The sequence below is a fragment of the Ranitomeya variabilis genome, chromosome 5 (assembly GCF_051348905.1).
Source record: "Ranitomeya variabilis isolate aRanVar5 chromosome 5, aRanVar5.hap1, whole genome shotgun sequence".
Classification (NCBI taxonomy): domain Eukaryota; kingdom Metazoa; phylum Chordata; class Amphibia; order Anura; family Dendrobatidae; genus Ranitomeya; species Ranitomeya variabilis.
The window spans coordinates 556,652,325-556,670,211 of record NC_135236.1 but is presented as its reverse complement, the minus strand read 5'-3'; the positions used below and the strand labels follow the sequence as shown (position 1 = coordinate 556,670,211).

The 17,887-nt window shown below is 43.6% G+C and overlaps 1 protein-coding gene and 1 long non-coding RNA gene across 8 annotated transcripts in view; one reads left to right on the top strand and one right to left on the bottom strand.

Moving 5' to 3' along the window:
* The window catches only part of NSD1 (nuclear receptor binding SET domain protein 1), a 159,238-nt gene that overhangs the window by 57,228 nt on the left and 84,123 nt on the right, over window positions 1–17,887 (top strand). For all 4 annotated transcript variants that reach the window (XM_077265941.1, XM_077265940.1, XM_077265943.1 and 1 more), the window contains exon 6: window positions 17,695–17,819. In XM_077265941.1, coding sequence (XP_077122056.1) covers window positions 17,695–17,819 — 125 coding nt within the window. The remainder of the gene's footprint in view (window positions 1–17,694; window positions 17,820–17,887) is intronic.
* LOC143776501 (uncharacterized) overlaps window positions 1–17,887 on the bottom strand; it is a 54,948-nt gene that overhangs the window by 24,296 nt on the left and 12,765 nt on the right. For 3 of the 4 annotated variants that reach the window (XR_013215845.1, XR_013215848.1, XR_013215846.1), the window contains one exon: window positions 10,747–10,937. This is a non-coding gene — a long non-coding RNA (uncharacterized LOC143776501). The remainder of the gene's footprint in view (window positions 1–10,746; window positions 10,938–17,887) is intronic. The other variant, XR_013215847.1, reaches the window with a different exon arrangement.

Sequence of the window (17,887 nt, the reverse complement as noted above, 5' to 3'; positions counted from 1 at the left end):
GTGACTTTGAGTCCCTCCTTCATAAATGAAACAAGATGGGTCTGCTTATGTGTCACACACCACATGGCCAGCTAGGGTTGTTAAATGTTACAATGACATTTCCCAGTGAATGCATTTGTAGTGGTTGAAAGCAATGTTAAAGTTGAGAAACGCTGCATCTGAACTAAGCCTAAGTGGGGGAGGAAATTTTCGGTCTGGGGTTAAATATTTGGCCTTACAGGCAAATCATTAGCCTGCAAAGGATGTACCTTGACATATTTCCAAGCAAAACCCGTTTTGGTTTTGTTTTAATGTGTTTTTTTGTGGCACCAGGATAAATGGCGTGAATCTCGGGAAAAATGGCATGAATCTTGGAAAAAAATGATTTAAAGCTGTGAGCTAGGAGTCAGGAAAGCTTCCGGGGGTGATCCCCATGATGTTCCTGTGTCATTTGAGCAGTGTTTCCATCGTTTTCAGACGTTTTTAGACCTTAAAAGGACCCCTGGGGGGGATCGCGGTAAAAATACTCGGGTCTCCCGTAGACTTACATTAGGCTCGTTGTTCTGGCCGAGTACTGGAGTATTTCGATCTGCTCGACCCGAGCATTTTAGTGCTCACTCATCACTAGTAAAAATCCCATTTGGGTTCTGTCAGACCGAATGCGATTTTCAATTTCAGCCCCTCCATAGTAGCTATGAACAATTATGCTCTTTGGATCTATGCTCAATGTATACTTGGGTTCTCTAATCACAAGGTTGTTTGACATCTGAATTTGATGTTCACATTGTTATTTAGAAGATGCATAAACCTTATAATACATCTTCTGTTCCCTGCGAAATTACCAGAATATACTCTACTAGATGTTTCCAGCCAGCTAACGCTCGGCACGCTCATTGCTATTTAACCCCTTCGCGACATGCGCCGTACTAGTACTGCGCTGCCGGCACTGCATTAGTGCCAGCCGCAGTACTAGTACGGCGCCCCGATCACCGCGGTCTCGCGCTGAGCGCCGCGGTGATCGGGTGCGGGTGTCAGCTGTATATGACAGCTGACACCCCGCAGCAATGCCCACGATCGGCGCTGTCGCCGATCGCGGGCATTTAACCCCTCTGATGCCGCTGTCAATAGTGACAGCGGCATAGAGGGGGATCGCGCAGGGACGGGGGCTCCCTGCGCTCTCCCACCGGAGCAACGCGATGAGATCGCGCTGCTCCGGTGACCTGGAAGGAGTCCCCGGATCCAAGATGGCCGCGGGACTCCTTCCGGGTCATGAGATGACCCTGCTTGCCGGCGTCTGCTGAGAATTCCTCATAGCAGGCGCCGGCAAGCCTCTGCAATGTGCCTGTCACATCGGTGATCTGACAGAGTGCTGTGCACACTGTCAGATCACCGATCTGTGATGTCCCCCCCTGGGACAAAGTAAAAAAGTTTAAAAAAAATTTTTTCCACATGTGTAAAAAAAAAAATAAAAAAAAAATTCCTAAATAAAGAAAAAAAAAAAATATTCCCATAAATACATTTCTTTAAAAAAAATCACACAATAAAAGTACACATATTTAGTATCGCCGCGTCCGTAACGACCCCACCTATAAAACTATATCACTAGTTAACCCCTTCAGTGAACACCATAAAAAAAAAAACCGAGGCAAAAAACAACGCTTTATTCTCATACCGCCAAACAAAAAGTGGAATAACACGCGATCAAAAAGACGGATATAAATAACCATGGTACTGCTGAAAACGTCATCTTGTCCCGCAAAAAAAAGCCGCCATACAGCATCATCAGCAGAAAAATAAAAAAGTTATAGTCCTCAGAATAAAGCGATGCAAAAACAATAATTTTTTTTATATAAAATAGTTTTTATTGTGTAAAAGCGCCAAAACATAAAAAAATTACATAAATGAGGTATCGCTGTAATCGTACTGACCCGAAGAATAAAACTGCTTTATCCTTTTTACCAAACGCGGAACGGTATAAACGCCCCCCCTAAAAGAATTTCAGGAATTGCTGGTTTTTGTTCATTCCGCCTCCCAAAAATCGGAATAAAAAGCGATCAAAAAATGTCATGTACCCGAAAATGGTACCAATAAAAACGTCAACTCGTCCTGCAAAAAACAAGATCTCACATGACTCTGTGGACCAAAATGTGGTGATGCAAAAACTATTTTTTGCAATAAAAAGCGTCTTTTAGTGTGTGATGGCTGCCAACCATAAAAATCCGCCCAAAAAACGCTATAAAAGTAAATCAAATCCCCCTTCATCACCCCCTTAGTTAGGGAAAAATAATATTAAAAAAAATATATTTATTTCCATTTTCCCGTTAGGCTACTTTCACACTAGCGTCGGTACGGGGCCGTCGCGCTGCGTCGGCCTGACATACCGACGCATACTGTGCAAGCGACGCACAACGGGGGCAGCGGATGCTGTTTTTCCACGCATCCACTGCCCCATTGTGAGGTGCGGGGAGATGGGAGCGGAGTTCCAGCCGCGCATGCGCGGTCGGAAATGGTGGACCGTCGGCACAAAAAAAGTTACATGTAACGTTTTTTGCTGCCGGCGGTCCGCCACAACACGACGCAACCGTCGCACGACGCTTGCGACGTGTGTCAATACGTCGCTAATGTTAGTCTATGGGGAAAAAACGCATCCTGCAGATGACTTTGCAGGATGCGTTTTTTCGCCAAAACGACGCATTGCGACGTATGCAAAAAAACGCTAGTGTGAAAGTAGCGCTAGGATTAGGACTAGGGTTAGGGTTGGGGTTAGGGTTTCCCCTAACCCGGGTTTCAGTTAGAATTGGGGAGTTTTCACTGTTTAGGTACATCAGGGGCTCTCCAAACGTGACATGGCGTCCGATCCCAACGCGTTTTTTTGCGTTAAAAACGCATGCGTTTTTATAGGAAAAAACCAGAACACACACTGAAAAGTCACCCACCACCATCAAGGTGATAAAGGGATCCTAACCCTAACCCTACCCCTAAACTCACCCCTAACCGTTTAATGAACATTTTCTGACAGTCATAGTGCCACGTATTTCAGTGCCACGTATTTCAGTGCCACGTATTTCAGTGCCACGTATTTCAGTGCCACGTATTTCAGTGCCACGTATTTAAGTGCCACGATATTTAAGTGCCACGATATTTAAGTGCCACGATATTTAAGTGAAATACGTGGCACTGAAATATCATGGCATTTACGTGAAATACGTGGCACTTATATACGTGGCACTTATATACGTGGCACTTATATACGTGGCACTTATATACGTGGCACTTATATACGTGGCACTTATATACGTGGCACTTATATACGTGGCACTTATATACGTGGCACTTATATACGTGGCACTTATATACGTGGCCACTGAAATATTGTGGCACTTATATACGTATATACGTATATAAACGTATTTCAGTGCCACGTATTTCAGTGTCACGTATTTCAGTGCCACGTATTTCAGGTTAGGGGTAGGGTTAGGGTTTTTTGTTTTTTTCTTGTGTTCTTGTTTTTCTATAAAAACGCATGCGTCTAAAAAACGCATGCGTTTTACCGCGTTTACATGTGTGTTTACATTTACCGCAAGTGTGAAACCAGCCTTACCCTTGGGAAAATAAAAACATGGGGGCTAAAATATAATTTTCGTGGAAAAAAATATATTTTTTATTTTCGCGGCTCTGCGTTATAAACTGTAGTGAAGCACTTGGGGGTTCAAAGTTCTCACAACACATCTAGATAAGTTCCGTGGGGGGTCTAGTTTCCAATATGGGGTCACTTGTGGGGGGTTTCTACTGTTTAGGTACATCAGGGGCTCTGCAAATGCAACATGACACCTGCAGACCAATCCATCTAAGTCTGCATTTCAAACGGCGCTCCTTCCCTTCCGAGCTCTGCCGTGCGCCCAAACAGTGGTTCCCCTCAATGTATGGGGTATCAGCGTACTCAGGACAAATTGGACAATAACTTCTGTGGTCCAATTTCTCCTGTTACCCTTGGGGAAAAAAAAATTGCGGGCTGAAACATCATTTTGTGGAAAGAAAAAATGATTTTTTAATTTTCACAGCGCTACATTCTAAACTTTAGTGAAACAACTGGGCGGTTAAAAGTGCTCACCACACATCTAGATAAGTTCCTTAGGGGGTCTTCTTTCCAAAATGGTGTCACTTGTAGGGGTTTCCACTGTTTAGGCACGTCAGGGGCTCTCCAAACACGACATGGGTTCCGATCTCAATTCCAGCCAATTTTGCATTGAAAAGTCAAATGGCGCTCCTTCCCTTCTGAGCTCTGCCATGCGCCCAAACAGTGGTTTATCCCCATATATGAAGTATCAGTGTACTCAGGACAAATTGCACAACAACTTTTGGGGTCCAATTTATCCTGCTACCCTTTGGAAAATAAAAAATTTGGGGCAAAAAGATCATTTTTTTGTGAAAATTAATAATTTTTTTTTACGGCTCAACATTATAAACTTCTGTGAAGCACTTGGAGGTTCAAAGTGCTCACCACACATCTAGATTAGTTCCTTACAGGGTCTACTTTCCAAAATGGTGTCACTTGTGGGGGTTTCCACTGTTTAGGCACGTCAGGGGCTCTCCAAACACGACATGGGTTCCGATCTCAATTCCAGCCAATTTTGCATTGAAAAGTCAAATGGCGCTCCTTCCCTTCCGAGCTCTGCCATGTGCCCAATCAATGGTTTACCCCAACATGTGGGGTATCGGCGTACTCAGGACAAATTGTACAACAACTTTTTTGGTCCAATTTCTCCTGTTACCCTTGGTAAAATAAAACAAATTGGATCTGAAGTAAAAATTTTGTGAAAAAAAAGTTAAATGTTCAATTTTTTTTAAACATTCCAAAAATTCCTGTGAAGCACCTAAAAGGTTAATAAACTTTTTGAATGTGGTTTTGAGTACCTTGAGGGGTGCAGTTTTTAGAATGGTGTCACTTTTGGGCATTTTCTGTCATATAGACCCCTCAAAGTCACTTCAAGTGTGAGGTGGTCCGTAAAAAAAATGGTTTTGCAAATTTTGTTGCAAAAATGAGAAATCACTGGTCAACTTTTAACCCTTATAACTCCCTAACAAAAAAAAAATTATGTTTCCAACATTGTGCTGATGTAAAGCAGACATGTGGGAAATGTTGTTTATTAACTATGTTATGTGATATAACTCTCTAATTTAAGTTAAATTTAAAATTTAAATTGCTAAATTTTCATAATTTTCGACAAATTTCTGTTTTTTTCACAAATAAATGCAAGTCATATCGAAGAAGTTTTACTACTATCATAAAGTACAATATGTCACGAGAAAACAATCTCAGAATCACCAGGATCCGTTGAAGCGTTTCAGAGTTATGACCTCATAAAGTGACAGTGGTCAGAATTGTAAAAATTGGCCGTGTCTCTTAGGTGAAAACAGGCTTTGGGGTGAAGGGGTTAATTAACGCTGCTGGTGATTAAACTAAAGTAAATAATGACAACATTCAATAGCGCTTACGCAGGTGGTAAATTAACTTAAAATCAAGTTAACCCCTTCCCGACCTTTGACGCAGCGTATGCGTCATGAAAACCTGTGCCAATCCAACCTGTGACGCAGCATATGCGTCATGGTCGGATCGCGCTCCTGCAGGCCGGGTGAAAGGGTTAACTGTAATTTCACCCGACCTGCAGGGACAGGGGGAGTGGTACTTGAGCCCAGGGGGGGGGTGGCTTCGCCCTCCCGTGGCTACGATCGCTCTGATTGGCTTTTGAAAGTGACATTTCACTTTCAATCAGAGCGATAGTAATATTTCACCAATGAAAATTGGTGAAATATTACAATCCAGCCATGGCTGATGCTGCAATAGCATCAGCCATGGCTGGAGATCGCGATCTGCCCCCCTCCACCGCCACCGATCTTGTCCCCACGGTCCTCCGTCCTGTCATTGCTGTCCTCCGCTTTCCTCCGTCCTCCTGTCCGCTCCCCCCGCAGTCCGATCCTTCCCCCGCTGTCCGATTTTCCCCCCCCCCTCATACTTACCGACCTCCGGTGTCCCTCCCGTGTCCGTCCGTGTGCTCCATGGGCGCCGCCATCTTCCAAAATGGCGGGCGCATGCGTGGTGCGCCCGCCGAATCTGCCGGCCGGCAGATTTGTTACAGGTACATTTTGATCGCTGTGACAGGTTCTATCACAGCGATCAAAATAAAAAAATAATAAATAACCCCCCCCCTTTATCGCCCCCATAGGTAGGGACAATAATAAAATAAAGAAAAAAAAAAATATATATATATATATATATATATATATATATATATATATATATATATATATATATATATATATATATATATATATATATACATATATATACACACACTCACTGGCCACTTTATTAGGTACACCTGTCCAACTTCTTGTTAACACTTAATTTCTAATCAGCCAATCACATGGTGGCAACTCAGTGCATTTAGGCATGTAGACATGGTCAAGACAATCTCCTGCAGTTCAAACCGAGAATCAGTATGGGGAAGATATATATATATATATAATTTTTTTTTTTTTTTTTTACACTAGGGCTAGGGTTAGGGCTAGAATTGGGGTTAGAACTAGGGTTAGGGTTAGAATTAGGGTATGCGCACACGGTGCAGATTTGGCTGCGGATCCGCAGCGGATTGGCTGCTGCGGATTCGTAGCAGTTTTCCATTGGGTTTACAGTACCATGTAAACCTATGGCAAACTAAATCCGCTGTGCCCATGGTGCGAAAAATACTGCGCGGAAACGTTGTGCTGTATTTTCCACAGCATGTCAATTCTTTGTGCGGATTCCGCAGCGTTTTACACCTGTTCCTCAATAGGAATCCGCAGGTGAAATCCGCACAAAAAACACTGGAAATCCGCTGTAAATCCGCAGGTAAAACGCAGTGCCTTTTTCCTGTGGATTTTTCAAAAATGGTGCGTAAAAATCTCACACGAATCCGCAACGTGGGCACATAGCTTTAGGGTTAGGGTTGGAATTAGGGCTAGGGTTGGAAATAGGGTTAAGATTAGGCTGTGGTTAGGGTTAGGGGTTTGCTGGGGTTAGGGTTGGGATTAGGGTTAGGGGTGTGTTGGGGTTGTGGTTAGGGGTGTGTTGGGGTTAGGGTTGTGATTAGGGTTATGGCTAGAGTTGGGGATAGGGTTAGGGGTGTGATGGGGTTAGTGTTGGCGTTAGAATTGAGGGGTTTACACTGTTTAGGCACATCAGGGGTCTCCAAACGCAACATGGCGCCACCATTGATTCCAGTCAATCTTGTATTCAAAAAGTCAAATGGTGCTCCCTCCCTTCCGAGCACCGACATGTGCCCAAAATAGTGGTTTACCCCCACATATGGGGTACCAGCATGCTCAGGACAAACTGGGCAACAATTATTGGGGTCCAATTTCTCCTGTTACCCTTGTGAAAATAAAAAATTGCTTGCTAAAACATCAATTTTGAGGAAAGAAAAATGATTTTTTATTTTCACAGCTCTGCGTTGTAAACTTCTATGAAGCACTTGGGGGTTGAAAGTGCTCACCACATATCTAGATATGTTCCTTGGGGGGTCTAGTTTCCAAAATGGGGTCACTTGTGGGGGGGTTTCTACTGTTTAGGCACATCAGGGGCTCTGCAAACGCAACGTGATGCACGCAGACCATTACATCAAAGTCTGCATTTCAAAAGTCACTACTTCCCTTCCGAGCCCTGACGTGTGCCCAAATAGTGGTTTACCCCCACATATGGGGTATCAGCGTACTCAGGACAAACTGGGCAACAACTATTGGGGTCAAATTTCTCCTGTTACTTTGGTGAAAATAAAAAATTGCAGGCTAAAAAATAATTTTTGCGGAAAGAAAAATGATTTTTTATTTTCACGGCTCTGCGTTATAAACTTCTGTGTAGCACTTGGGGGTTTAAAGTGGTCACTGCACATCTAGATTAGTTCCATGGGAGGTCTAGTTTCCAAAATGGGGTCACAAGTGGGGGAGCTCCAATGTTTAGGCACACAGGGGCTCTCCAAACGCGACATGGTGTCCGCTAACCATTGGAGCTAATTTTTCATTCAAAAAGTCAAATGGCGCTCCTTCCCTTCCGAGCCCTGCCGTGTGCCCAAACAGTGGTTTACCCCCACGTGTGAGCTATCAGTGTACTCAGGAGAAATTGCCCAATAAATTTTAGGATCCATTTCATCCTGTTGCCCATGTAAAAATGAAAAAATTGAGGCGAAAATAAATTTTTTGTGAAAAAAAGTACTTTTACATTTTTACGGATCAATTTGTGAAGCACCTGGGGGTTCAAAGTGCTCACTATGCATCTAGGTAAGCTCCTTGGGAGGTCTAGTTTCCAAAATGGGGTCACTTGTGGGGGAGCTCCAATGTTTAGGCACACAGGGGCTCTCCAAACGCGACATGGTGTCCGCTAAAGATTGGAGCCAATTTTTCATTGAAAAAGTCAAATGGCGCTCCTTCCCTTCTGATCCCTGTCGTGCGCCCAAACAGTGGTTCCCCCCTACATATGGGGTATCAGCGTACTCAGGGCAAACTGTACAATAACTTTTGGGGTCCAGTTTCTCTTTTTACCCTTGGGAAAATAAAAAAATTGTTGCTAAAACATCATTTTTGTGACTAAAAAGTTAAATGTTCATTTTTTCCTTCCATGTTGCTTCTGCTGCTGTGAAGCACCTGAAGGGTTAATAAACTTCTTGAATGTGGTTTTGAGTACCTTGAGGGGTGCAGTTTTTAGAATGGTGTCACTTTTGGGTATTTTCAGCCATATAGACCCCTCAAACTGAGTTGAAATGTGAGGTGGTCCCTAAAAAAAATGGTTTTGTAAATTTCGTTGTAAAAATGAGAAATCGCTGGTCAAATTTTAACCCTTAACTTCCTAGCAAAAAAAAATTTTGTTTCCAAAATTGTGCTGGTGTAAAGTAGACATGTGGGTAATGTTATTTATTAACTATTTTATGTCACATAACTCTCTCGTTTAACAGAATAAATTTTCAAAATTTGAAAATTGCAAAATTTTCAAAATTTTAGCCAAATTTCCTTTTTTTCACAAATAAACGCAAAAATTATCGAACTAAATTTACCGCTAACGTGAAGCCCAATATGTCACGAAAAAACAGTCTCATAACCGCTAGGATCCGTTGAAGCGTTCCTGAGTTATTACCTCATAAAGGGACACTGGTCAGAATTTCAAAAAGCGGCCAGGTCATTAAGGTCAAAATAGGCTGGGTCATGAAGGGGTTAATAACAGTAGTGTGGTGATGTGTTGGGGGCGGGATTGTGTGGTGATGTGTTGGGGGCGGGCTTATGTGTGGTGATGTGGTGGGGGGGCGGGATTATGTGTGGTAATGGGGTGGGATTATATGTTGTGATGTGGTGGGGGGCGGGATTATGTGTTGTAATGTGGTGGGGTGCGGGATTATGTGTGGTAATGGGGTGGGGGGGGCGGTATTGTGTGGTGGGGGGCGGGATTATGTGTGGTAATGTGGTGAGGGGCGGGATTATGTATTGTAATGTGGTGGGGGCGGGATTGTGTTGTAATGTGGTGGGGTGCTGGATTATGTGTGGTGATGGGGTGGGGGGGCGGGATTATGTGTGGTGATGGGGTGGGGGGGCGGGATTATGTGGTGATGGACTGGGGGGGCGGGATTGTGTGTGGTGATGGGGTGGGGGGGGCGGGATTATGTGGTGGTGGGGTGGCGGGATTATGTGTGGTGGTGGGGTGGGGGCGGGATTGTGTGTGGTGATGGGGTGGGGGCGGGATTATGTGTGGTAATGTGGGGGGGGCGGGATTATGTGTGGTAATGTGGGGGGGGCGGGATTATGTGTTGGTGGGGGGGCGGTCTTTATGTGTAGTAATGAGGTGGGGGCTGGATGATGTGGTGGGCGGGATTGTGTGGTGGGCGGGCGGGATTATGTATGGTAATGTGGTGGGGGCGGGATTGTGTAGTAATGTGGTGGGGGGCGGGATTGTGTAGTAATGTGGTGGGGGGCGGGATTGTGTAGTAATGTGGTGGGGGGCGGGATTGTGTAGTAATGTGGTGGGCGGGATTATGTGGTAATGTGGTGGGGGTGGGATTGTGTGTAGTAATGTGGTGGGCGGGTGGGATTATGTGTGGTAATGTGGTGTGTATATATATCTATCCCAGACTAAGACCTTCGATATTGTGTACTGGGTTAGTAAAAGAAAAACGAAAACTACTACAAAGCCACTTCCATATCCGTCCCCTGGAGCTGTAGGGTGAAGGTTTCCTTAAAGATGACAAAGTTGTGCATAAGGACAATCTCCAGTAAGGTTATGAGGAATTGGGCCAACTCTGGGTCCACGACAGTCATGGGCAGAAAACTTTGACTTCCTCTACACCATCCGCATTTCTAATAGAGGTGTATATCGGACTTGGAAAAAACAAGCCACGTCATCCTTTTGTTTTCCTGACTGTATTGTCAGAGAGCTGCATTTTTGCAAAATGCAGCATGTCATTTCAGAGTTTTTGCGGCGGTTTTCACCCATTGAAGGAATCGGTAGTTTAAAAATAGCTGCAAAAACACATGTTTTAAGTTTTGGTGCCACAACCTGATGAAGTTGAATGATATATTTTTATTTTTTTATGCACTATACTTTTATCAGCATGCACAAAACAAATGTCCCCTGACAAAAACGCAGCAATAAAACAGCAAAAACTAAGCCAAAATTGGTTTGTACGACGCTTAAATGCAGCTTAAAGTTGACATAAAGAAAAATTAATGCAACATGTGAACATAGCTTACTCGTTCATACAAAGCATGTCAGCGTACCCCCTCATACATTCCCTTCTGATCTGTCCACACTGGTTCCTGAAGCAGATTTGGCATGCTCACTAGGGAGTCTAGATCGATCGTGGAAGTGCTAGGTTCCTAAACTTCACAGGCTTTGCCAGGTACCCCAGATTGTGAAAAAGCATCAACTGCAGGAGGATCCCCTAAAAAAAAAAAAAAAGGTTTTGTAAATTTTATTGTAAAAATGAGAAATCGCTGGTCAACTTTTAACCCTTATAACTTCCTAGCAAAAAAAAGAAATAATTTGTTTCCAAAATTGTGCTGATGTAAAGTAGACATGTGGGAAATGTTATTTATTAAAGGGCCACTGTCACCCCCCTCCAGCCATTATAAACTAAAAGAGCCACCTTGTGCAGCAGTAATGCTGCATTCTAACAAGGTGGCTCTTTTAGTTTTAGGTTCAAGTATACCCAAAATAAAGCGTTTTGATACTTAGCCACAATACCGGTCTCTAGCCAGGGAGGCGGGTCCTCACTCCCCAGCTTGAACCGCTACTCTGCCGTCACTCCAATCTTCAGGGGCTTTCGGCACCACCTCCTCAGCACTATTTACGTTTTAAAACCGGCGCCTGCGCTGTGTACTACTGTGCTGCGCAGTAAGCTCTGGCCGTCTGACGTCCCAGCCAGGCTTGCAGACTGCGCCTGTGCGGGCAGTGCGGCCACCCACCTTTGGAATCCCAGCCCCGCGCTGTGTTATGCATTATGCAGAGTGCGGGGCTGGGATTCACAAGCAGGGCGGCACAGGCGCAGTCTACAAGCCTGGCTGTGACGTCAGATGGCCAGAGCTCACTGCGCCTGCGCAGCACAGTAGTACACAGCGCAGGTGCCGGTTTTGAAGCGTAAACAGCGCTGAGGGGGCGACGACGAAAGCCCCTGAAGATTGGAGTGACGGCAGAGTAGTGGTTCAAGCTGGGGAGTGAGGACCCGCCTCCCTGGCTAGAGACCGGTATTGTGGCTAAGTATCAAAACTCTTTATTTTGGGTATACTTGAACCTAAAACTAAAAGAGCCACCTTGTTAGAATGCAGCATTACTGCTGCACAAGGTGGCTCTTTTAGTTTATAACGGCTGGAGGGGGTGACAGTGGCCCTTTAACTATTTTGTGTCACATAACTCTCTGGTTTAACAGAATAAAAATTTGAAAATTACGAAATTTTCAACATTTTTGCCAAATGTCCAGTTTTTTCACAAACGCAAACATTTACCTAAATTTACCACTAACATGAAGCCCAATATATCACGAAAAAACAATCTCCGGATCGCTAGGATCCATTGAAGCGTTCCTGAGTTATTACCTCCTAAAGGGACACAGGTCAGAATTGAAAAAAATTGCTAGGTCATTAAGGTCAAAATAGGATAGGTCATGATGGAGTTAAAGCTTCAGTGCATAAGGTGGCAGGGACCATGGGCGTGGGGAGCAGTGAATATTAATTTCTCTTTGGCAGATGGCACAGGTGTCAGCTGTAGCCACCAGCTCCTGCCTCCTGTGACCTGCTGCTGCCCCACCTCCACAGCTACAGTAGGTACATCCGAACTATCAGACGCACCCCCCCCCCCCCATTTTCCTCCAAATTTTGTGAAGAAAAGAGTGCGTATTCTAGTCCGAAAAATATGGTATGTACCAGAGTTGATGTGAATTTTGGTTTGTAATGTCATCCTTGCGGCATATATGATGTTGCCGCAGGCGGCTAATCATAAGAGCCATGGATTTGCATAAACGTAGTACCTTCTAATCCAAGTCAGATTCATTAGTGTTCTCTTTGCGGTCAGGGTCTGACATTTACAATTTGTGGTCCCCCCTTTTCAGTCTTCATTTCTGGGGTGTTGTAGCTTTTCTTTATCTGACTGATTTATCATGATAATGGTACCATCTACAGCAGACACCTTGGAGAGTCTTTACATTGTCTTGGACTCCTTGTATCACTTGAAGGACAAGGCGCAACTCTTCTATGTGATGGCTTACTCCACCCGAGCGCAGGGGGCGTCATGGGCTTTTCAACAAAAGGGCTCCGCTCTACAGGAGTGTAAAGCAGCCACTTGATAACACCTTTGCAAAATTTTACAGGGTGCATACATTTGCATCAGCTGATGGCGTAAGAAGCAGAGTTCTGCATATGATGGTTCAATAGACAGGCTATCTTGTCTGTTATTGTCCCATCCCTATGGGTTTGCTTTGAAGCATCTCACCCCCCAATGCCACAGATAAGAATTTGCTTATTGTTTCTAACTGTAAAAGTGTTTTGTCAAACCTTCCAATGGGGGACTCCGTACTGTTTCCATGTCTTTTTCATGTGCCTGTTTGTTGTGAATTAGACTTTTTTGGCTCCCTCTTGTGGTCACTAGTGATATGACTCTGGGATTGTCTTTCCTCAGTTTGGCACCCACCTGGGTCGTTAGTCCAGGGGTGTTGCTATATAAACTTCCTGGATCCTCAGTCCAGTGCCTGGCATCGTTGTAATCAGATCCTTTCTGTTTGCTCCTGTCTGCAGGTCTTGGTTCTTGCAAAATTAAGCTAAGTCCTGCTTCCTTGGTTATCTGTATTGCTCTTATTTTCTGTCCAGCTTGTACTAAATGTGATTCCTGATTTTGCTGGAAGCTCTAGGGGGCTGGTATTCTCCCCCCGGGCCGTTAGACGGTTCGGGGGTTCTTGAATATCCAGCGTGGAAATTTTGATAGGGTTTTTGCTGACCGTATAAGTCATCTTACTATATTCTGCTATTAGTCAGTGGGCCTCTCTTTGCTAAATATCTAGTTCATTCTTACGTTTGTCTTTTCTCCTTACCTCACCGTTATTATTTGTGGGGGGCTTGTATCCAACTTTTGGGGTCTTTTCTCTGGAGGCAAGAAAGGTCTATCTTTTCCCTTCTAGGGTTAGTTAGTTCTCCGGCTGGCGCGAGACGTCTAGAACCAACGTAGGCACGTTCCCCGGCTGCTGCTATTTGTGGTGCTAGGATTAGATATACGGTTAGTCCAGTTACCACTGCCCTATGAGCTGGTTTTTTATGTTTGCAGACTTGGTATGTACTTTTGAGACCCTCTGCCATTGGGGTCATAACACCTGTTCTCTTCGAGATTCCTTGTCCTTTGGGGTCTGACTCTGTTGGCATTAATTCCTTAAATCTTTTAGTGCTATTCCTTCTAGTCCTACTGCTATCAACTTACTGATTTGATTATTGCATGCTGAAGGGGTATAGTTTGTGGGAGGAGCAAATGCATAAGTTAGTGCCCCCCTCCTAGTAGAACCTGTGTACCCCAATGGATGTTATGAGAAAAGGCTTTTACAGGAAAGAACAAAAACCCAATTCTGTTAGTAAGTCCCACAAAATCATATCCACAACACATTAAAGTGGGTAACAACTTTATAGGGAATCTGTCTGTAGGATCAACCCTCCAATTTTCTAGGACCTAGTAGCTTTGAACAAAATTATACCAATGTCTTATTCCACAGAAACCCATGTTTTTTTTTTTGTATATACACAGGAGCTTAAATTTATGGGCTGAACACAAAGGCACATTATGAGTGAGACATGTAACATAGTTAGTAAGGCCAAAAAAGGACATTTGTCCATCTAGTTCAACCTATATTCCAGTGGAATAAATCCCCAGATCTACGTCCTTCTAAAGAACCTAATAACTGTCAGTACAATATTGTTACGCTCCAGGAAGACATCCAGGCCTCTCTTGAACCCCTCGACTGAGTTCGCCATCACCACCTCCTCAGGCAAGGAATTCCAGATTCTCACTGCCCTAACAGTAAAGATTCCTCTTCTATGTTGGTGGAAAAACCTTCTCTCCTCCAGGCGCAGAGAATGCCCCCTTGTGACAGTCACCTTCCTTGGTATAAACAGATCCTCTGAGAGATATCTGTATTATCCCCTTATATACTTACACATGGTTATTAGATCGTCCCTTAGGATTATTTAGTCTAGAAAAAAAGACGATTAATTTTGCTAATCTCTCTTGGTATTGTAGTTCCCCCATCCCCTTTATTAATTTTGTTGCCCTCCTTTGTACTCGATCTAGTTCTATTATATCCTTCCTGAGCACCTGTGCCCAAAACTACACAGTACTCCATGTGCGGTCTAACCAGGGATTTGTACAGAGGCAGTATAATGCTCTCATCATGTGTATCCAGACCTCTTTTAATGCATCCCATGATTCTTTTTGCCTTGTCAGCCACTGCCTGGCACTGGCTGCTCCAGGTAAGTTTATCATTAACTACCGTAGGATCCCCAAGGCCATCTCCATGTCAGATTTACCCAGTGGTTTCCCGCTCATTGTGTAATGACTGACACTTTGCTCTTACAAATACACCTCTATAGTGAGCTAAACGCTAATACAGTGCAGCAGAAGTGTTTTTCTCATTATAAAAACATTTGCAACTGCAGTCCTCTCTGTGCTTCAGCTTTCCTCTCACAGGCCGCTAGTGTGGAGGGAAGAGCTATTCAGTAGAGCTGACGGCACTGAGGGAAGACCACTGCAAAAGTGCTGTTTTTATTTGTAATGAGCCAAAGGTCAGCTCTGCTATAGTGTGTTAGATATAATCAGGCACAGCTCCGCAGCATAGATGACAGCATTATGAGAGGACGAGTGCTGTTGCAAATGTGTGTAATGAGACCAAGTGCGGAGCTGTAAGTGATTGAGAACAAAATGTCAGTCATTACATGTCTCACAAACCAACGCCACCTTTTATTTAAAATGAGCCCTAGAGGCAGATTCTCATGTAGCTCTGTTAAAAGTTAATGTTCATTTTTTTCCTTCCCCATTGCTTCAGTTCCTGTGAAGCACCTGAAGGGTTAATAAACTTATTGGATGTGGTTTTGAGCATCTTGAAGGGTGCAGTTTTTAGAATGGTATCTCTTTTGGTTCTTTTCTGTCATATAGACCCCTCAAAGTCACTTCAAATATGATGTGGTCCCTAAAAAGAAAATGGTTTTGTAAATTTTGTTGGAAAACTGAGAGATTGCTGGTTTACTTTTAACCCTTAACTACCTAACAAAGTATGTAAAAATAGTGCTGATGTAAAGTAGACATGTGGAACAGAAAGACAGAACATGATCAGGGCCGGATTTAAATTAAATTAAAAAGTGTGCCAGCAGTTTCAATGCTTTCTCTAGCTTCTGACATGATATACATGTCAGAGGAGAAAGAAATGATGCTAACCCCCCCCCCCCCACCCCCCGGTACCTCTGCGATCCCCTGGTCCCTCCTGTTTTGTCTCCATCCCAGCATCCTCTTTGTGGAATAAAAAATTGCCTCCACAGAGATCTGCCGGTACCTGGCAACAATAGGATATTTTTCGTAGTATTTATTTTTTTATCACTGTGATAGGATAGTAAATCAAACTCCCCTTTGGCTATGTGCACACGTTGCAGATTTGGGTGTAGAATTTTCTGCACAAAATCTGCATCTCCTGGCAGAAAACTCAGGTGCAGATTTGATGCGTTTTTTAAATGCGGATTTTGTGCGGATTTCATGCGGTTTTTACCCCTGCTGCTTTCTATAATGGAATGGGTGCAGAAATGCTTCAGATTCGCACAAAAGTGACATGCTCCTTTCAAATCTGCTGTGTTTTCTGTGCGGACTTTCCGGCACCGTTAGCACAGCATTTTTTTTCTATTGATTTACATTGTACTGTAAATCACTTTGCGGATCTGCAGCGTTTCTGCGCAGGAAAAACGCTGCGGTTCGGCAGTAAATAAGCAACGAGTGCACATAGCCTTTGTCACCTCTTGGTTAGATAAAAATTATTTAAAAAAGTATTCATTGGGTTTTTTTCAAAAGTACTAAATTAAAAAAACTATGACGGCTAGTGTTGAGCACAAGTGCTCGCTACTCAAGTTTGCATCAGGTGGTCAGGTATGCACAGAGTATTGCGGATCCCCGCATTTTTTTTTTTTTGGGGGGGGGGGCGGGCTGTCAGCCACGAAACATGTCACTCAAACACCCGTGATATTCGGTGCATACCCGAGCACCCAATGCAAGCTGTAATAGTGAGCGCTTGCACTGAACACTAATGACGACATGTTCAATATGACGACCTAATGCTATCAAATTCTGTGTTGTACCTGTTTGTTCCAAATGCTCACTATACCCCTGGATAAAATCCTTGAGGGGTGTGGTTTCCAAAATGGGGTCACTTGTGGGGGGTTTCCACTGTTTAGGCACATCAGGGGCTCTCCAAATGCGACATGGCGTCCGCTAATTATTCCAATAAATTTTACATTCAAAAAGTGAACTGGCGCTCCTTCCCAGCCCTGCCGTGCACCTAAACAGTAGATTTCTCCACAAATAAGGGAGCAGCGTATTCTGGAGAAACTGAACAACAATAGTTGGGGTCCATTTTCTGCTACCCTTGTAAAAATAAAAGTTTGGGTCTAAAGTAAATGTTTTGTGAAAATTAAACGTTCATTGTTTTCCTACCACATTGCTTCAGTTCCTGTGAAGCACCTGAAGGGATAATAAACTTCTTGAATCTGGTTTTGCGCACCTTGAGGGATGCAGTTTTTAGAATGGTGTCACTTCTAGGTAATTTTTTTTTTTATCCTATAGACCCCCTCAGTCACTTCAAATTACTTCTATCATGAAGTGCAATATGTCACGAAAAAACATTCTCAGAATCAGTGGGATCCGTTGAAGCGTTCCAGAGTTATTACGGCATAAAGTGACAGTGGTCAGAATTGTAGTTATTTTCCTGGTCATTAAGGTCGGAATTGGCTCAGTCATTAGGGGTTAAGGTCATAAAAATTAAGTTTGCAAACTGCAAAATGTTCTAAATTTTCACCAAATTTCCAATATTTTCACAAATAAATGCAAGTCATATAGAACAAGTGTTACTTAGTATGTAGTTCATATAGCTGGATGGTGACAGACCAGCAGTAATGTTTTGTCTGTGTCTTCAGGAGCAAATTGGGGTAAGAAACATAGAAAAAAATCGAAAAGGAGATCCCTTCATCATGCAGATGACCATTGGACAACCAGCACTCCAAAGAAACGGAACTGCAGGCGGACTGTCGCAACTTCTCTGGTAAACCTTTCAATAATTTTGCTTGTTGTCTGGAAGTGCTAGCATTGTTGGATAGTGTGTTTTTTTTT